The sequence below is a fragment of the Ranitomeya variabilis genome, chromosome 7, assembly GCF_051348905.1.
Source record: "Ranitomeya variabilis isolate aRanVar5 chromosome 7, aRanVar5.hap1, whole genome shotgun sequence".
Taxonomy (NCBI): Eukaryota; Metazoa; Chordata; class Amphibia; order Anura; family Dendrobatidae; genus Ranitomeya; species Ranitomeya variabilis.
This window is the reverse complement of record NC_135238.1, coordinates 238,468,998-238,490,659: the sequence shown is the minus strand read 5'-3', so window position 1 is coordinate 238,490,659 and position 21,662 is coordinate 238,468,998. Positions and strand designations below refer to the sequence as shown.

The 21,662-nt window shown below is 52.5% G+C and overlaps 1 protein-coding gene across 5 annotated transcripts in view; it reads right to left on the bottom strand.

Annotated features, from left to right (window-relative positions):
* PTPN4 (protein tyrosine phosphatase non-receptor type 4) overlaps nucleotides 1–21,662 on the bottom strand; it is a 69,985-nt gene that overhangs the window by 43,935 nt on the left and 4,388 nt on the right. For all 5 annotated transcript variants that reach the window (XM_077273269.1, XM_077273267.1, XM_077273271.1 and 2 more), the window contains 8 exons: nucleotides 7,198–7,352; nucleotides 4,439–4,546; nucleotides 4,305–4,347; nucleotides 3,879–3,957; nucleotides 3,385–3,429; nucleotides 3,138–3,190; nucleotides 2,539–2,659; nucleotides 1,986–2,073 (listed from right to left, as the gene is read on the bottom strand). In XM_077273269.1, the coding sequence (XP_077129384.1) occupies nucleotides 1,986–2,073; nucleotides 2,539–2,659; nucleotides 3,138–3,190; nucleotides 3,385–3,429; nucleotides 3,879–3,957; nucleotides 4,305–4,347; nucleotides 4,439–4,546; nucleotides 7,198–7,335 (675 nt within the window). In that variant the 5' untranslated portion in view covers nucleotides 7,336–7,352. The remainder of the gene's footprint in view (nucleotides 1–1,985; nucleotides 2,074–2,538; nucleotides 2,660–3,137; nucleotides 3,191–3,384; nucleotides 3,430–3,878; nucleotides 3,958–4,304; nucleotides 4,348–4,438; nucleotides 4,547–7,197; nucleotides 7,353–21,662) is intronic.

Below are 21,662 nucleotides of genomic sequence, written 5' to 3'. Positions count from 1 at the left end.
AATGCGTCGGTAATGTTAGTCTATGGGGAAAAAATGCATCCTGCAGACAACTTTGCAGGATGAGATTTTTCTCCTAAACGACGCATTGTGACGTGCAGCCAAAAACGCTAGTGTGAAAGTAGCCTAACGTGCGGTAAACAATGCAAAGGAGGATCCCGGTGACAGTGACACGCCTCATTCATTCACTGTCGGAGGGAAGAGAAACTGCAGGAAGGAAACACTTGTACGACCAGGAAACATCAATGCGAGACGTCAAGATATAGGAAATCCAGATAATAAGTGATCAAGCAGAACGATAGACACAACACAGAGGCCCTGGGGTGTGCAAACCTCCGAGTGACCCCATAACCAGGAAATCAGGGTCTGCACAGACTGCGATAGTGACTCATTCTGGAGAATGCAATCTTCACAACAAACACTGAAAAAGTAACCTAAAGATGGCCAGAACAGTGAGTGCAGCTCTGGGGTATAATACAGGAGGTAACTCGGGATCAGTAATGTAATGTATGTACACAGTGACTGCACCAGCAGAATAGTGAGTGCAGCTCTGGGGTATAATACAGGAGGTAACTCAGGATCAGTAATGTAATGTATGTACACAGTGACTGCACCAGCAGAATAGTGAGTGCAGCTCTGGAGTATAATACAGGATGTAACTCAGGATCAGTAATGTAATGTATGTACACAGTGACTGCACCAGCAGAATAACGAGTGCAGCTCTGGAGTATAATGCAGGATGTAACTCAGTATCAGTAATGTAATGTATGTACACAGTGACTGCACCAGCAGAATAGTGAGTGCAGCTCTGGAGTATAATACAGGCTGTAACTCAGGATCAGTAATGTAATGTATGTACACAGTGACTGCACCAGCAGAATAGTGAGTGCAGCTCTGGAGTATAATACAGGATGTAACTCAGGATCAGTAATGTAATGTATGTACACAGTGACTGCACCAGCAGAATAACGAGTGCAGCTCTGGAGTATAATGCAGGATGTAACTCAGGATCAGTAATGTAATGTATGTACACAGTGACTGCACCAGCAGAATAGTGAGTGCAGCTCTGGAGTATAATACAGGATGTAACTCAGGATCAGTAATGTAATGTATGTACACAGTGACTGCACCAGCAGAATAGTGAGTGCAGCTCTGGAGTATAATACAGGATGTAACTCAGGATCAGTAATGTAATGTATGTACACAGTGACTGCACCAGCAGAATAACGAGTGCAGCTCTGGAGTATAATGCAGGATGTAACTCAGGATCAGTAATGTAATGTATGTACACAGTGACTGCACCAGCAGAATAGTGAGTGCAGCTCTGGAGTATAATACAGGCTGTAACTCAGGATCAGTAATGTAATCTATGTACACAGTGACTGCACCAGCAGAATAGTGAGTGCAGCTCTGGGGTATAATACAGGATGTAACTCAGGATCAGTAATGTAATCTATGTACACAGTGACTGCACCAGCAGAATAGTGAGTGCAGCTCTGGGGTATAATACAGGATGTAACTCAGGATCAGTAATGTAATGTATGTACACAGTGACTGCACCAGCAGAATAGTGAGTGCAGCTCTGGAGTATAATACAGGATGTAACTCAGGATCAGTAATGTAATGTATGTACACAGTGACTGCACCAGCAGAATAGTGAGTGCAGCTCTGGAGTATAATACAGGATGTAACTCAGGATCAGTAATGTAATGTATGTACACAGTGACTGCACCAGCAGAATAGTGAGTGCAGCTCTGGAGTATAATACAGGATGTAACTCAGGATCAGTAATGTAATGTATGTACACAGTGACTGCACCAGCAGAATAGTGAGTGCAGCTCTGGGGTATAATACAGGATGTAACTCAGGATCAGTAATGTAATGTATGTACACAGTGACTGCACCAGCAGAATAGTGAGCGCAGCTCTGGAGTATAATACAGGATGAATCTCAGTATGCACAATGACACATCACATACGATCGCTTACCCGTGCATAGTGCAGTTCCACGCCATACAGCTCCAAGGTGCGGGCAGTGTTAAGGTAGCTGAATTCTGACTCCGCTGGAGATAAGCCACTAAAAAAAAATAAAAAAAAAGTGGAAACATGAAATCTGCCCCTAGAGAGCAGTGCTATTCTGTGGGTTGGATCACTATCAGGGCTGTGGATTTGGAGGTTACGGACCCCTCAGTCCCGATTACCATGTGGGTAGATCAGTGATTCAGAGATCTGACTTCACATTTCTAAGGGGACGGGCAGAGCCCCGGAGAGGAGGGGACCGGCAGAGCCCCGGAGAGGAGGGGACCGGCAGAGCCCCGGAGAGGAGGGGACCGGCAGAGCCCCGGAGAGGAGGGGACCGGCAGAGCCCCGGAGAGGAGGGGACCGGCAGAGCCCCGGAGAGGAGGGGACCGGCAGAGCCCCGGAGAGGAGGGGACGGGCAGAGCCCCGGAGAGGAGGGGACGGGCAGAGCCCCGGAGAGGAGGGGACGGGCAGAGCCCCGGAGAGGAGGGGACGGGCAGAGCCCCGGAGAGGAGGGTCTCACCTGTGCTGCTGATGCAGTTTAGCAATCTCCTTCTCGAAGTCCAGAGGTTGGCTGGGGACAAAGGAGAAGTCGACAAGGTATCCCGGCAGATGCTCCGAATGACTGTAGTCTCCAATTTCAGCTTTTCAGAGAGAAAATATGATTAATCAAATGTGCATAACACAGAATAAGGCAGGTAATTAAAGGGGCTGTCGTGCCAAAAATATACATAGATGAGCTTTATAAAGTAATTAATACTGGAGATTTATTTCACCAGGTATCCGGCCATCAGGCTCCGCTCGGGTCCAAGCTTCTCTGCGCCTTTGTCATCATGGGTGCTGTGTACGGGGACTGGCCAGGCCTCGGTGTGTCTGGATGTGACACAGAAGGGGGCTGGCTCGGTCCTCTTCGTGCACAGCATGGTTTATTTGTGGGCAGAGCACTGGACTGTGAGCGGCTCTGCTGCAGCCAGTGACAGATACCTCTCCGAACACCGGTCATACATGAACTATATTAGGACGATACATAACTTACTGTTTAAAGCACATTGATGTATATTTTGTTGAATGGACAACCCCTTTAAGATCACTCCCAAAGGCCAATCTGGCAGTAATACTCACACTGCACTGCATAAGAAGCCAGCAGGGCGGCAGTATTGTACGGGCAGGGCAGCCTGCAAGACCAGAAGACAGTGAGGTGTAACAATCTCTGTATGTATCACAGCACAGGAACGATCAATGATGGCGAGTCCACCGATACTCTGCACCCACACACTCCAGTCACACCCAGAGCTGCAGCGATGCCACTGCTAGGATGTGTGCACTGATACAAGGCTGGTGAGAATACAGAAGACCCCCGGTCACTTACCTCCCAGTCAGAATATCCTGTCTTATCTGCAGGAAGTACTGATATCTGGAAGAGGAGAGACATGGGTGACGCAGGAATCGCTCATTTGGTTTTTTTTTTCTATCCGACAATTATTTCAGCAATCGAATGTGACAATTTTAAATGCCGCCTGCCACCCGACGCCGCTGCATTGTGGCCACATTCAACTCCCACCCTAACAACCTCTTAAAGGGTCTAGGTGAAAGTGGAGGCCAGTAAATCTTAATTATAAGGAAAAGGTCACAATTCCTATTTTCAAGATCTGTGCTTGCTGTTGGTGAATGGAAGCACAGGCGTCAGGGCTCGGCACAGCGGAGGAGTCATTGCACTGGGCCCAGTGGACATTATCAGGGCAGGTTTCATTGGAAGACAGCAAGCAGAGATCTTGATGTGGAAGTGAAATAAGCGCAGATACATTAGAAAGTTGCAGAACTTTTCTTAGATCCTTACTTGTAGTAGGAGGGAATGATCCCTACCTTGTGTACTCCTCCTGTAACTTGTTGGGATCAGACACAAAAAACTTGACTCTGAAGCTCAGGCTGTGCGGAGACCCCCCTGCAAGGATGAGACGGGGTGAGCGCTCGGCAAATCAGGGGAGACCCCTCGTGACGCTGGGATCTGGCGCACATTGCACTCTGCATTATCACACATAGTGCAGCGCACATTTCATTCTCACTGGAAATCATCATTCTCCTGTTCCGTCCATTTCTAACCTTCTCACAGCTGAGAGTCTGTTACAATGGGTCAGTAATGGCAGGACAGGAGCGTCCGCTGTGCTCACACTACAAGTGATTGTGCATTGTCCATCACCTTGGTACGCGGGACTCAATGTCAATCATGTTTCTATTAACTGACAGCAATAGTGGAAAAGGGACTAGATTGGAGACAATCTCTGGACTCACTTTTCAGCTGCTTCCTGACGGGTTTATTCGGGTCCAGCCACCTCTGTGCACAAGAAAAGGAACCAGAAGAACAATCGGTGAGACGGGACCCCTGGACGGTGTGATGGCCGCCGCCCTGACCTCAGAAGCCTTACCGGGTTGTCGCAGGAGTCGTCGGCCAGCTGCAGTCCGAAGTAGTCTCTCTCCGTCAGATCCAGGAACCTGAAGACCGAGTCTAGCAGAGCTTGTCCATGGTCGTGTTTCTGAAAGACACAAGCAAGGCCACAAATCCATGGAAAGCTCCGGCATGGACCATTGCAGCCGCCCTGAGGCTGAGGAGAGACAGCGGCAGGTCTACAGGAGGCAGAAGAAAGGGGGGACCCAGGCACATGAGGGCCTACCCCCACATCAGCAACCCGGGGCCAGGAACGGCTGCCCAGGATTATCACAGGCCATTCATGGGGGCCAGGAAGCGCAATAAACAGGCTCCTCCTCCTTCCTAAAGGTCATGCCCCTCCTAAGGCCCCTCCCCCTTCCAGAGGCTCATGCCCCTCCTACTAAGGCCCCTCCCCCTTCCTGAGGCTCCCGCCCCTCCTACTAAGGCCCCTCCCCCTTCCTGAGGCTCATGCCCCTCCTACTAAGGCCCCTCCCCCTTCCTGGGGATCATGCCCCTCCTACTAAGGCCCCTCCCCCTTCCTGAGGCTTATGCCCCTCCCTACTAAGGCTCCTCCTCCTTCCTGAGGCTTATGCCCCTCTCTACTAAGGCCCCTCCTCCTCCTTCCTGAGGCTTATGCCCCTCCCTACTAAGGCCCCTCCTCCTTCCTGAGGCCCACCCCCTCCCTACTAAGGCCCCTCCTCCTTCCTGAGGCCCACCCCCTCCCTACTAAGGCCCCTCCCCCTTACTGAGGCTCATGCCCCTTCTACTAAGGCCCCTCCTCCTTCCTAAGGCTCACCCCCTCTCTACTAAGGCCCCTCCTCCTCCTTCCTGAGGCCCACCCTCTCTCTACTAAGGCCCCTCCTCCTTCCTGAGGCTTATGCCTCTCCCTACTAAAGCCCCTGTTCCTTCCTACTAAGGCCCCTCCTCCTCCGAGGCTCACCCTCTCCTCCTCCTCCCTGAGGCTCACCCCCTCCCTAAGGCCCCTCCTCCTCCCTGAGGCCCACCCCCTCCTTCCTACAAAGGCCCCTCCTCCTCCTTCCTGAGGCTCACCCCCTCCCTACTAAAGCCCCTCCTCCTTCCTACTAAAGCCCCTCCTCCTTCCTACTAAGGCCCCTCCTCCTTCCTGAGGCCCACCCCCTTCCTACTTAGGCCCCTGCTCCTTCCTGAGGCCCACCCCCTTCCTACTAAGGCCCCTCCTCCTTCCTGAGGCCCACCCCCTTCCTACTAAGGCCCCTCCTCCTTCCTGAGGCCCACCCCCTTCCTACTAAGGCCCCTCCTCCTTCCTGAGGCCCACCCTTTCCCTACTAAGGCCCACCCCCTTCCTAAGGCCCCTCCTCCTTCCTGAGGCCCCTCCCATGTGCAGCACTCTCTTGGGAATCCTCTCTCTAGTTACTTTACTCTCTAATATTCCGGTCCGTGGTGTAACGACATCTTCTCTCCATGCCCTGCATTCTACAGCTGCAGTGTAAAGCATGGAAGAGAGCGAGTAGCTGCCTCCGACTGGTCATGTTGCTGGGTTGGAGTCACTGATCATAGTGGCGTCCTAATGGGGCAGAATGGAAAAACTGCAGAAATGCCGGGTGACATGGTGTCATTCTTATATTAGAGGTGGCCGGACCCCGGGGGTCTTCTCGCCGGTCTCTGTAGTCTACAGTTACAACCCGAGTCCAGGGAGCGGCTGCACTGGGGGTCTCTGGGGTCCTACAGACACAGTACGGCTTTGTTCACACGTTGCATTTGTGAGAATCTTGCTACAAACAGCGGGTTTTGCTGAGTCTTTGGTGCGTTTTTTCAGGGCACGTTGGCCTCTTGTTCATGCTGATAAAGTTTAGTGGATAAAAAAAAACGGATTCGACCTCATCAGGTTCTGGCACCAAAATCGCAGCAAAACCTGATCCCTGCATTTTTCAGGGTTTTTCGCGCCACCAACGGCTTTCAATGGGTGAAAGACAATGAAAAACGCTGAAGGAAGTGACCGGCTCCGTCCTGCAAAAACCAAGGTGCTGTACAAAATACTGAGGACAAACCAGCCGTGCGCAGGAGATTCCTGAAATCTGCCCAACAAAAACGCTGAAAACATGCAAAGTGTGAACACAAGTAAGGGCCCGTGCACACGTTGCAGATTTGTGACAAGACCTGATGCCAGCAAAGTGAAGGAGAAACCTGATGTGTCCTGCACACGCTGAGCACTTTTCACTTGCAGATTTGGTGCAGAAAATAATCTACGGCGTCAACTCTGCGTTTTCCACCATTCACGTCACTGAAATCAATTACAAAAAAAAGTGCCATTTTGCAGTTGCATTACAGAATGCTGTAGATAAGCCCCTGATGCTGGTGGGCTTAGCTCACCTTCGATTTTGGGGGTGACAGGTTCCCTGTAATAAGGGATTCTGATTGAGGCATTTATGAAACGTTGTTTCTTTTTAAAATCAGAATGAAGAAAAGAATTGTGACCAGCGGCGGCCGGATGACGAAGCCCACCACGGCGCTGCTCACGCTCAAGGCCACGTTATTACGGACTCTGATAAAGGCAGACTAAGCAAACGCCAGAAAGTAGCCCAAGGTATAGCGGAGAAGTTCACCAGCCATGACTTTCTGATTCAACAGAAAAAAAATGCAGATAGTGAGGATGAATCCCCCAGAAAGCCGCAGAGGTTTCATCCTACAGAGCAGATAACACGTCCAGGATGGCGCAGACCGGTGGTGTCCGGCTGCGGATATACGAGGACGGCGCGGCACACCAAGCGGGTTACTTACATTTACACGGAAAGCTTGCACACTGTTATCCAGCAGCAGGATATTGCACACCACCTCTGTGCTCTGTCTGTCTCGCGCCTGCTCCGATGCTCGTACATTGTAGGTTCTGCCGGCAGGTAATCGGAAACGTGCGCTCATTACTGTCCACACAAAGTCTGCGGAGAGAAGAAGAGGCAGAAAACGCGTGGTCACCACCATTGTGGATCACGATTCACTGCACGGCAAGAAAAGCAACGGGGTGGCAGGATAAAACGAGCCGGCCACACGCAGGGAAACGGGAGATGTGGCGGCTGGATACACGCTCGTGGGGACGCCGGCTACAGGCTCGCGGGGGACGCCGGATACACGCTCGCGGGGGACGCCGGATACACGCTCGCGGGGGACGCCGGATACACGCTCGCGGGGGACGCCGGATACACGCTCGCGGGGGACGCCGGATACACGCTCGCGGGGGACGCCGGATACACGCTCGCGGGGGACGCCGGATACACGCTCGAGGGGAGGGAACGCCGGATACACGCTCGCGGGGGACGCCGGATACACGATTGAGGGGATGCCGGATACACGCTCGAGGGGACGCCGGATACACGCTCGAGGGGACGCTGCTCACATGCTCGAGGGGACACTGCTTACATGCTCGAGGGGACGCTGCTTACATGCTCGTGGGGACGCTGCTTACATGCTCGCGGGGACGCTGCTTACATGCTCGCGGGGACGCTGGTTGCAGTGACGCTGCTTACATGCTCGCAGAAACTCCAGATACATGCTCGCAGAGTCGCAGGGACGCTGAATACATGCTTGCGGGGATGCCGTATACATGCTCTCAGGGACGCGGTTATATGCTCAAGGGACACTGCATACATGCTTGCAGGGACGCTGGATACACGCTCGCGGGGACGCTGGATACACACTCGGGACGGACGCCAGATACACGCTCGGGACGGACGCCGGATACACCCTCGAGGGGGATGCCGGATACACGCTCACGGGGACGCTGCTCACATGCTCGAGAGGACGCTGCTCACATGCTCGAGGGGACGCTGCTTACATGCTCGCGGGGACGCAGCTTACATGCTCGCGGGGACGCCGCTTACATGCTCGCGGGGACGCCGCTTACATGCTCGCGGGGACGCCGCTTACATGCTCGCGGGGACGCCGCTTACATGCTCGCGGGGACGCCGCTTACATGCTCGCGGGGACGCCGCTTACATGCTCGCGGGGACGCCGCTTACATGCTCGCGGGGACGCCGCTTACATGCTCGCGGGGACGCCGCTTACATGCTCGCGGGGACGCCGCTTACATGCTCGCGGGGACGCCGCTTACATGCTCGCGGGGACGCCGCTTACATGCTCGCGGGGACGCTGGTTGCAGTGACGCTGCTTACATGCTCGCAGAAACGCCAGATACATGCTCGCAGAGTCACAGGGACGCTGGATACATGATTGCGGGGATGCCGTATACATGCTCTCAGGGACGCGGTTATATGCTCAAGGGACACTGGATACATGCTTGCAGGGACGCTGGATACATGCTTGCAGGGACACTGGATACACGCTCGCGGGGATGCCGGTTACATGCTCGCGGGACACAACAAACTCAAAGGTGCAAATTTTATTCTAACATCACAGCTACACAGAAAACTGACCAAACAAAGCAGCAAAACGCAACATTAATGCACAAGTCTGGAGTCCTGAATTACAGGAAAGCTCATCAGATGCCGATATCTGAACGATGGCCTTTTGTCCTTCACCTCGCACCCCCCAGAATTACCTATAGACTCGTATATATGCTTCAGATTAACAGTATTGCTCAGGATGCATCACTAATTAAGAGAAAAGAGCGTAAACCCAAAATAAGAGCATTAAACGGCGATTCCCAACACTGTCCAATAGAGGCAACAATTTGGGGATTGGTGGGGTCCAAGCTCTGGGACCACAACCAAACCCGAGGACAGAGCTGTAAGATGCCGAGTCAGGCAGAGCTGTAGACAATGAGTAGAGTCAGAAGTCAGAGCCCTGCACACATTATCCCTGTTGTCAGACCCCCACCAATGAGATGGTGGTCACCTTTCCTGAGGACAGACGATCTTTGATGTTGTTATTAACCCTTTACTGTATGTCCCTACATGTGGCGTTACTCCAGACGTCACTGATCCTTCTATCACCGGTGTGCAGAGCCGTCATGTCCCAGAATCCCGGGGGTCCTGTCTGACACAACACGGACCCCAGCAGAAGACCGCAAGTGGCGGTGACTTAGAACCCGATCAGACGGTCATATATATATATATATATATATATATATATATATATATATATATATATATATATATATATATATATATATATATATATATATATATATATCTCTATATATATATCTCTATATATATATATATATATATATATATATATATATATAATCTGCTAGTGATTATATGTCCCCGTCTGTCATGTGGCTGCACAGGTGGAGGGTTACATGGTGTGAACAGGTCTGCAATCGGCCCCCATGTGCTGCACGCAGTCAGCTCAGTTCACACTTTGCAAGTTGACCCAGTTTTCAGTTTCAAGTAATTAGATTATAAGGGTGTTCTCATGATCAGGCAGATCGCTGACGGAGCCGGTGGATCGCTCACGGAGCCGGCGGATCGCTCATGGACCCGGAGAATCAATGTTCGCTCCCCGTTATTTCCAGGGTCGGATCCACTTCTTTGCCAAGTTCACAGATGTGAATACTTTCTGGCATAGACAAGGGGCCGCCATTGCAGTGCCCATTGGGGCCGTCACCCTACAGGCCTTGTACCCAATGACGGACAGAAGTATTGCCCTTTAATGTCTGTGGAGAGGTGGAGATCACAGAATCCTACACCCAGAATCCGGCTTCTCCAGGGGACGCATGGACAAGCTAATGATTCATTGAATTGAGGGACCGTGAAGGTGCAGAAGCTTCCAATATCCGGCAGAAACACCGCAGCACCGAGGGGAAGACACCGGCCCCAAATCAGAGCCAGTGGGAGGTTAGACACAATTTCAATGAGCCGGTGGCCGGACACCAATCTCCAGGATCGAGGAGTGAAATCTCCAGATGACTGATGGGCAGAAAGCAGAACGGAGAAGTGATGAGATTGGGGAAGTGATTACTGGAGCTGAGAACCAGAAAAATATCCGTCCAGCCCCACAAGTGCCGCAGAAACATGGTGACTGCATAAAGGAGATTCTGACTACTAACATCACCGACATACAGGATGTCTCAGTGTGACGCACAGAACGAGGGGGTCTCTGCGCCACTCAGCCCGGACAAGAGAAGCAGAAGGGGCCGCTGTACAACACCGATGCGGAGACCCCCACGATCCAGGGATCACCCCCAATAATCAGACTAACACTCTGCTTTCCCATTATATCACTTTAATGCAGGTGCAGCAGGCATCCATGTCTACATCACCACATCTATGGAGGCCCACCACAACCATGGCCCAGCGCTGCCCACAGCTCCTGGGCGCAGAGGGGTATGGCGACATCACACTGACAGCTAATGAAGGAAAGCTCGTTAGGTGGGTTAATTACATGGCATATGGGTCTATGTCCCGAGGTGATTCTCAAGATGAGAACCATGTACCCTTTATGTGCCAGAGTTCTTGTTCAACTACACTTGTGCTGTGTTCTCAGAGACGTAATGTATAGCTCTGGACATTGTAATGATTCTTTTTACGGTTTTTCCTGTTTAAAATTTCAATAAATATATTTACTGAAAAAAATTACATGGCATTATGCACATTTATTAATCAGGGCTTTGTCTGCAAAACAGGAGGCAGAAATCCTAATAATGACCCGACCTCCATCCATCGTGGTGAAGGCTCCATACAAGACGTCGGTGGCTTCCCGGTCGCACAGACGACGACGACGCAGGGAAGTTTCTACATTTATAAGAATTGTTTCCTCCTGAAATGATGAAACTTGTAATCACAAAGCAACAAGTCCCCCAGAGAAAAAAAAGCTGTAAAATGTCCAGAAAAGCAAATGTGTCATCCGGACACCACTGACAAATGGCCGATACAAGTGGCGCGGTGGCCGGCTCCGGGCGCACAGTTACTCGCTCCCGTGTATTCAGACAATGTCATCTGGACTTCAGCATCAATGGTGACCGGAGCCGCGACGCCTCCTCCAGCCGACGCATTTCTGCACGTCGAGTTCCTGATATTTCAGCAGATAAATACACCCGGGGAATTGTGCAGCGGTGGTCCTCGTAGGACCACCCCAGCAGTCTCCGCACGGCTCTCCCTCTCCCCTGTGTACGGCAGCAGATGTCCGCAGCCTCCGCCGCTGCCAGGATAACCCACTGACCTAGATTTCAGCTCCAAGTAAAAGCACAAAGGCCTGATGGCTTCATTCATGTGACAAATGCACGGAGGCCGAGCGGTGATGCCATGCTGCGTGGGCGACTGCACCGCGGACACAGAGACTGTCGGTAAGACTGAACTTGCTGCAGACGTCCACCGTTCTGGCCCCATTCTCACCACCGGTGACGTCACAATAAGGTTTTCTGGATATCAAAGCTATAAAAAAATACAGGTCTCCAATTCTGGATGATTTGCATTAATGAATAAAGTCACTTCAGGGGGTCTACAAAACCCAAAAATAAGAGGTCATGAGCTCCAACAAGTACCAAAGGGGCCACAAGGGACTCGGTGGGCCGCACCTTTCAGAAAACCGTGCCACTGTGCACATCTCTGGAGACGAGCCGCTGACACGCTGCCGGCAGCCACTGCACATTACATGGTTGTAGTCACATCATGGAGGATGGGAGTCACAGTCGCCGACATTGCTGAGCCGCAGGTTACCTTAGAAACTACAAGGGTCCGCTACACAACACCTCCTGCTGCTCCTACAGAATGTGCTGTCACTTTAAGACTAATTAACTCCATCTGCACCATGCAGAGTATGCCAGACCCCCGGAGTGAGGGGCACAACAACTGGCTGCGAGCCATGGGCTGTACCTATGGGTGCACAGGGGCAAAAAGCGACCATTATAAAATCTCCACCAACATCCATAAATGCGGGATCGCCCTTTGAATTTCACTTTGCGAGAGGTGCAGCATCTGGGCACAACACAATATGTGCAGCGAAGCCCCCTGTGCACAACGCTGCGGTGGTCTCTGCTATTCAGCTAGCTCAGGAATACAACGTCTCATCTAGGTCCCGGTGGTCTCCTGCTCCGCGGTCAGCATTACCACACAGTGATGACAAGGTCAATGCCAGGCAGCTGCTGCAAAGGCCACGAGATGTCAGGAGACGTCAGAAGGGGCAAACACGCAAGAGACTGAAACATGCCGACCAGAATGTTGGGTGCAGGATATAGCAGAGCCGGGGCGGTGTAACCGGCGGGAGCCAAGTGCAGCATGGGAAAACTGGACTGCGAAATCCAGAGGGGTCGTCAGGGTGAGGCGCCATGTGTGTAACGCAACGGTGACATTTTCAGAAAAGCTGAACTTTCGCTGCCACAGAATCCTCAGCCGAACACACTACAGTTTTCTCACTGTAGAAGATAAAACACATAGGAACGATCCCTCTTAAAGGGAAGGTATCAGCAGGATTTCCTCCACCGAACTATTTATATACACATGTAGATCCTTTACATGGCCGGACTGCACCTCCGTTACTGAGAAATCAGATTTGGAATCAATATGCAAATGAGGCTGAAGAGCTATGGTAGATCTGAAGCCTGTCACTCCAGATCTATTCCCTGTCTGACGGCGGGGAACAGAGCTGGGGTGACAGAGGCTTCAGATATACTATAGCTCTTCAACCTCATTTACATATCAATTCAAAATCTGATTTCTCAGTAATGGATGAATGGTCCGGTCTTGTAAAGGAATTGCTGATCTCGTCCTTGAAAGGGCTAAATGCATATATAAATAGTTTTGGGGGTAAAATTCTGCTGACACATTCTCTTTAATGACCACAAGGCGATGTAGAAATCATGTGGCGATTAATAAGAAACCAATTTATGCAGAAACTCATTGGAAAGCCACCTGGACGGTCGAGAAGTGGTGACACGCCGGGAGGGCAGCGATCGCCACCTGGAAGCCGATAGGTTCTGGTGCTGGAGAGGGAAAGAATAATGGTGAGGGAGACGTCCAGCGAGTCCTATACAGCCGGGACGTATGGGAGAGATTCTCTACTGTAAGAGCAGAGGAGCGATCAGCCCTAGATGCAGCACTGGCAGATTCAGGAAAGGGTGAATGAATATACGACATCGCCGCATCCACAAAAGTCGGCCGCGCGATAAACACCGTATAGCAAAGAAAGTGGTTTTGATAATTTCAACTTCTCACACAAAGCGCAGAACCCCCGCTGCTCCACCGACAGAACAATGCAACGTCACGGGGCTCAGAAGATACCCCCACACCAGACGGGTTATTGCATTATATGTAAGAAAATAAATGAAATGAAAGTTTAGAATCACAACAAAAGCACTGCCCGAAGAATCAAATCCCTGGCTCATCTCACCAGACGATGACCATCTCATCTCACCAGACGATGACCATCTCATCTCACCAGACGATGACCATCTCATCTCACCAGACAATGACCATCTCATCTCACCAGACAATGACCATCTCATCTCACCAGACAATGACCATCTCATCTCACCAGACGATGACCATCTCATCTCACCAGACGATGACCATCTCACCAGACGATGACCATCTCACCAGACGATGACCATCTCACCAGACGATGACCATCTCACCAGACGATGACCATCTCACCAGACGATGACCATCTCACCAGACGATGACCATCTCACCAGACGATGACCATCTCACCAGACGATGACCATCTCACCAGACGATGACCATCTCACCAGACGATGACCATCTCACCAGACGATGACCATCTCACCAGACGATGACCATCTCACCAGACGATGACCATCTCACCAGACGATGACCATCTCACCAGACGATGACCATCTCACCAGACGATGACCATCTCACCAGACGATGACCATCTCACCAGACGATGACCATCTCACCAGACGATGACCATCTCACCAGACGATGACCATCTCACCAGACGATGACCATCTCACCAGACGATGACCATCTCACCAGACGATGACCATCTCACCAGACGATGACCATCTCACCAGACGATGACCATCTCACCAGACGATGACCATCTCACCAGACGATGACCATCTCACCAGACGATGACCATCTCACCAGACGATGACCATCTCACCAGACGATGACCACCTCACCAGACGATGACCACCTCACCAGACGATGACCACCTCACCAGACGATGACCATCTCATCTCACCAGACGATGACCATCTCATCTCACCAGACGATGACCATCTCATCTCACCAGACGATGACCATCTCATCTCACCAGACGATGACCATCTCATCTCACCAGACGATGACCATCTCATCTCACCAGACGATGACCATCTCATCTCACCAGACGATGACCATCTCATCTCACCAGACGATGACCATCTCATCTCACCAGACGATGACCATCTCATCTCACCAGACGATGACCATCTCATCTCACCAGACGATGACCATCTCATCTCACCAGACGATGACCATCTCATCTCACCAGACGATCGTAATGAGCTGCACTGAAACATCCAGAGAGAATATCTGATTTCCAGTAGATCGTACGGTAAAATAAATGGTGTTCTTTAAAGCTGTAACTCGGCCCACAAATAATAAGCCCCCGTGTCTCAGGGGATGAAAGAAGAAATAAAAGTTACAGCTCCTGGAGAGAGAAAAGGAAAAAAAACAAAACCACAAAGACATGAACTGGGCAAAGTGGGAACAAAAGCTACAAACACTGGAATCTCTGGGGGACGATCAGAACAAACTGTGGGAAGTGTGGAGGCAGAATGACTGATGCCCCTGATCATTGCTTCCCCTGAATTCTGTCTCCTCAGCTGCGAAAGATGCAGTGGAACGTGAAAGGGGATTGAAAATAACCCGGAAAGGTTCATATTCAACAACGGAAAAAACTAGACATGAAGAATTCAACCCATCCATCGTCCCAGAGGAAAGACGCCACATGTAAAAACCACCATTACCTATAGGAAGAGCTGCTGGAGGGACAAGTATGAGCCCCGCACATACAAGGAGTGACCTCATCAATAGGGCCAATAATATACTGCAAGAGTGGCCCCCAGAGAGACCATGCTGCAGAACATCGCCCGTCACACCGCAGAGCGTCCACATCCCGCATACCGATCTCTGGGGACAGAGTCACATACGGAGCCAGCTGCGATGCTTTATAAAGGTACAAACTGGCGTATACTGGAACACCCCCTCCCCCAAGGCCATCATATACCGCAAACACCCCCTCCAAGACCGTCAGTATAGTGGGAACACCCCACAAGACCATCATATACTAGGAACACCCCCTCCAAGACAGTCAGTATAGTGGGAACACCCCACAAGACCATCATAAACCAGGAACACCCCCTAAGACAAACACATATCAGGAACACCACCTCCAAGACCATCAGTATAGTGGGAACACCCCTCAAGACCATCATATACCGGGAACACCCCCTTCAAGACCGTCAGTATAATGGGAACACCCCACAAGACCATCATAAACCGGGAACACCCCCTAAGGCTACGTTCACATTTGCGTTGTGCGCCGCAGCGTCGGCGCCGCAGCGCACAACGCAAACAAAAACGCGGCAAAACGCACGCTAAAACGCTGCGTTTTGCGCCGCATGCGTCCTTTTTGGCCGAAAGTTGGACGCAAAAAAAATGCAACTTGAAGCGTTTCTTGCGTCCAACGCTTGCGGCCATGCGGCGCAAAACGCAGCACAACGCATGTCCATGCGCCCCCATGTTAAATATAGGGGCGCATGACGCATGCGGCGCCGCTGCGGCGCCCGACGCTGCGGCGCTGACCGCAAATGTGAACGTAGCCTTAGACAAACACATATCAGGAACACCCCCTCCAAGACCGTCAGTATAGTGGGAACACCCCAAAAGACCATCATATACCAGGAACATCTCCTAGGACCAACATATATCAGGAATACCCACTCCAAGACCATCAGTATAGTGGGAACACCCCACAAGACCATCATATACTGGGAACACCACCTCCAAGACCGTCAGTATAGTGGAACACCCCACAAGACCGGCCATGTACTGGGAACACCCCCCAAGACCATTATATACCAAGAACACCCTGCAAGACCATCCGTATAACGGCAACACTCCTACAAGACTGTCATACACCAGGAACACCCCAAAGACCATCATTCACCAAGAACCCCCCCTAGAGACTGGCCGTATACTGGAACACCCCCCCAAGACCGTTATATACCAGGAACATCCTCAAAACCGTCACATTCGAGTAACACCCCACAAAAACGTCCATATAACAGGAACATTCCCTACCCCCACTGGCTGTATACTGGTAACACCCCACAAGACCGTCATATACCAAGAACACCCCACAGAACTGCAATATACCAGGAACACCCCCGCGAGACAGTCCAAATAACAAGAATACCCCTGGCCCCCCCGTCATATACCAGGAACACCCTTAGAGACGGCCATATATTGGTAAAACCAAGCAAGATGGCCATATACTGGTGAGACCGGCCATATACCGGGTATCAGTAAGACCATTTGCTTTGGAGATGACTCTGCCAGCTAGACGTCACACTCCGGCCCGCTAGACGTCACACTCCGGCCCGCTAGACGTCACACTCCGGCCCGCTAGACGTCACACTCCGGCCCGCTAGACGTCACACTCCGGCCCGCTAGACGTCACACTCCGGCCCGCTAGACGTCACACTCCGGCCCGCTAGACGTCACACTCCGGCCCGCTAGACGTCACACTCCGGCCCGCTAGACGTCACACTCCGGCCCGCTAGACGTCACACTCCGGCCCGCTAGACGTCACACTCCGGCCCGCTAGACGTCACACTCCGGCCCGCTAGACGTCACACTCCGGCCCGCTAGACGTCACACTCCGGCCCGCACATCCTTACATTTGCCCGTTCTACCTGCTCCCAACACCTCACTGTTCAGACTGCTGGTGCCACTATAACAAGACGGTGAAAGTTTTTCACGTGTGGTTGGTGGCTGTAATGTTGTGGCTGATGGGTGCACATCTCCGGCACCCGCTGCAGAAGCTGGATTACGTCCGCTTCACTTCCCACATTACAAATACTTAAAACAGTGTAAAAGGGATTAGGGAGCTGGAGGGGGATCACCCCGGGGGCGGCCATTTCTACACTAAACACTTCCGAAAGAAGTCACTGGGAGCTCAGGGAAGCCGATCATTAGACATAGTGCATATTTCTGAAGACAATACACATCTCCGGTTACACGAGTGCGGCTGGTGATGCTGCGGAGATCCTCCGTCTGCTGCTCCCCGGGGCTCCACCAAAAAGGCTCCTCCATGGCCCCCCAAGGCTGAAACTGATCTGATCGCGGTGCCCCTGCAGTCACCCAGTCCCCAAGACTGAAACTAACTGCAAATGTCAGGATGATCTACTGGATCTGTACTGGATCTGATCGCGGTGCCCCTGCAGTCGCCCAGTCCCCAAGGCTGACACTAACTGTAAATGTCAGGATGATCTACTGGATCTGTACTGGATCCGATCGCGGTGCTCCCTGCAGTCACCCAGTCTGTCACTGCCAGGAATAATCGGAATTATTCTGCATAGTGAAATATCGCTCACTGATCTGACGTCAAGCTTCCTTTATTACTTTCTTTGTTGCTCGGCCTTAGTATTTCTATTTTCAAGATCTCCAATTGCTGTCAGAAAAGAGAAACATCCAGAGGCTGAAACCATGTACAGATCTGAGGCCGTGTTCACACGATGGAGGAAAAGAAAAGTATTTTGCACAAAAGTCAACAAATATTCACGATCAGATTTCTGCCACCAATTTTCACGTCAAACTGATGAAGATGCACACGAGGATTCGTTACCTGCAGATATGCACACCACAAGGAATGGTGGAAATCAAAAGTCAAGGAGAAATGGAAATCATTTTCAAAACCTCTGGATTCTAAAGTCCAGCGTCTGAGACTCGTGCAGAAATCCCGGCACCTCCGGCCTCGGCTGTGGTCACTGAGGTTATTAATGGTCGTCTGAGGAGGGATCTGCAGCTGAATGCACTTGGGCAAATCATCAAAATCTGTTACCGGCAGCTCCTGCCTAATCACCAACCAATGACATCCCCAATAGAGACAAGTCTGGATCCGCTGCCGGAAGCTCCTGTGTGATCACCGACCAATGACGTCCCTCATGGAGACAAGTCTGGATCCACTGCCAGAAGCTCCTGTGTCATCACTAACCAATGACGTACCCAATGGAGACAAGTCTGGATCCAATGCCGGAAGCTCTTGTGTCATCACCAACCAATGGCATCCCCAATGGAGATAAGTCTGAATCGCTGCCGGAAGCTCCTGTGTGATCACCAACCAGTGACATCCCCAATGGAGACAAGTCTGGATCCACTGCCAGAAGCTCCGGTGTGATCACCAACCAATGACATCCCCAATGGAGACAAGTCTGGATCTGCTGCCGGAAGCTCCTGTGTGATCACCAACCAATGAAGCTCCTGTGTGATCACCAACCAATGACGTCCCCAATGGAGACAAGTCTGGATCCGTTACAGGAAGCTCCTGTGTGATCACCAACCAATGACGTCCCCAATGGAGACAAGTCTGGATCCGCTCCCGGAAGCTCCTGTGTGATCACCAACAAATGACATCCCTGATGTGTTCTATGGAGACAAGTCCAGAGACACTACTGGCAGCTCCTGTGTAATCATCAACCAATGACGTCCCTAATGGAGACAAGTTCGGAGACACTGCCGGTAGCTCCTGTGCGATCAAAGACCAATGACGTCCCCAATGGAGACATGTCTGGATCTGCTGCCGGGAGCTCCTGTGCCATCACCGACCAATGACGTCCCCGATGTGCTCTATGGAGACAAGTCCAGAGACACTGCTGGCAGCTCCTGTGTACTCACCAACCAATGACGTCCCCAATGGAGACAAGTCTGGATCTGCTGCCGGCAGCTCCTGTGTGATCAGAGACCAATGATGTCCCCGATGGAGACAAGTCCAGAAACACTGCCGGGAGCTCTTGTGTAATCACCGACCAATGACATCCCCGATGGAGAGATGGAGACAAGTCTGGAGACGCTGCCGGCAGCTCCTGTGTAATCAATGACATCCCCGATGTGCTCGATGGAGACAAGTCTGGAGATGCTGCAGACACGGGAGCAGGTGCAGGCCACTCACAGCAGCACCGGCAACATGCTGTCTGGGGACACTTTGGAGAAACAGCCGCACCACAGCGCAACGTAAAATGAATTCTGCTGCAAATTTGTTCCGTGTGAACAAGCACTGATAGTTTTCACGGCTGAGCGTTTGTTACAACTGCATAGACATAATCCTCCAGACCAATTCTTCTCTACTTCTCAAAATGTGAAATAATCTTCTAGACTAATCCAACCGGATCCTAAAATCTACAGTAATCTGCCAGCAATGGGATAAGGAGCGACTAACGGGTGTAAGGGCCAGACTCGGCCTCGTCTGCTACAGCCCAGGTGCCTGCAGTCTGTGCACCCAAGCCGAATCCCTGCCTGCAGTCTGCATACCCAAGCCGAATCCCTGCCTGCAGTCTGCATACCCAAGCCGAATCCCTGCCTGCAGTCTGCATACCCAAGCCGAATCCCTGCCTGCAGTCTGCATACCCAAGCCGAATCCCTGCCTGCAGTCTGCATACCCAAGCCGAATCCCTGCCTGCAGTCTGCATACCCAAGCCCTATCTCTGTCTGCAGTCTGCATACCCAAGCCCTATCTCTGTCTGCAGTCTGCATACCCGAGCCCCATCTCTGCCTGCAATCTGCGCACCTGAGCCGAATCCCTGCCTGCAGTCTGCATACCCAAGCCGAATCCCTGCCTGCAGTCTGCATACCCGAGCCCTATCTCTGTCTGCAGTCTGCGCGCCCGAGCCGAATCCCTGCCTGCAGTCTGCATACCTGAGCCTAATCCCTGCCTGCAGTCTGCCTACCGGAGCCGAATCCCTGCCTGCAGTCTGCCTACCGGAGCCGAATCCCTGCCTGCACTCTGCTCGCCCGAGCCAAACCCCTGCCTGCAGTCTGCGTACCCGAGCCGAATCCCTGCCTGCAATCTGCTTGCCCGAGCTGAATCCCTGCCTGCAGTCAGCGTGCCCGAGCCCTATCTCTGCCTGCAATCTGCGCGCCCGAGCCGAACCCCTGCCTGCAGTCTGCATACCCGTCCCCTATCTCTGCCTGCAGTGTGTACCCGAGCCCTATCTCTGCCTGCAATCTGCTTGCCTGAGCCGAACCCCTGCCTGCAGTCTGGGTACCCGAGCGATATCTCTGCCTGCAAACTTCGCGCCAGAGCCAAATCCCTGCCTGCAGTCTGCATACCGAGCCCTATCTCTGCAATCTGCCGGCCCGACCCTAATCCCTGCCTGCAGTCTGCGTACACAAGCCCTATCTCTGCCTGCACTCCGCGCGCCCGAGCCGAATCCCTGCCTGCAGTCTGCGCGCCCGAGCCGAATCCCTGCCTGCAGTCTGCGCGTCCGAGCCAAATCCCTGATTGCAGTCTGCATACAGTACCCGAGCCCTCTCTCTGCCTGCAGTCTGCATGCCCAAGCCGAATTCCTGCCTGCAGTCTGCGCGCCCGAGCCGAATCCCTGCCTGCAGTCTGCGCGCCCCAGCCGAATCACTGCCTGCAGTCTGCGCGCCCCAGCCGAATCACTGCCTGCAGTCTGCGCGCCCCAGCCGAATCACTGCCTGCAGTCTGCGCGCCCCAGCCGAATCCCTGCCTGCAGTCTGCACGCCCCAGCCGAATCCCTGCCTGCAGTCTGCGCGCCCCAGCCGAATCCCTGCCTGCAGTCTGCGCGCCCGAGCCGAATCCCTGCCTGCAGTCTGCGCGCCTGAGCCGAATCCCTGCCTGCAGTCTGCATACAGTACCCGAGCCGAATCCCTGCCTGCAGTCTGCATACAGTACCCGAGCCAAATCCCTGCCTGCAGTCTGCATACAGTACCCGAGCCCTATCTCTGCCTGCAGTGTGCGTATCCGAGCCCTATCTCTGTCTGCAGTGTGCGTACCCGAGCCCTATCTCTGCCTACAGTGTGCGTACCCGAGCCCTATCTCTGTCTGCAGTGTGCGTACCCGAGCCCTATCTCTGCCTGCAGTGTGCGTACCCGAGCCCTATCTCTGCCTGCAGTGTGCGTACCCGAGCCCTATCTCTGCCTGCAGTGTGCGTACCCGAGCCCTATCTCTGCCTGCAGTGTGCGTACCCGAGCCCTATCTCTGCCTGCAGTGTGCGTACCCGAGCCCTATCTCTGCCTGCAGTGTGCGTACCCGAGCCCTATCTCTGCCTGCAGTGTGCGTACCCGAGCCCTATCTCTGCCTGCAGTGTGCGTACCCGA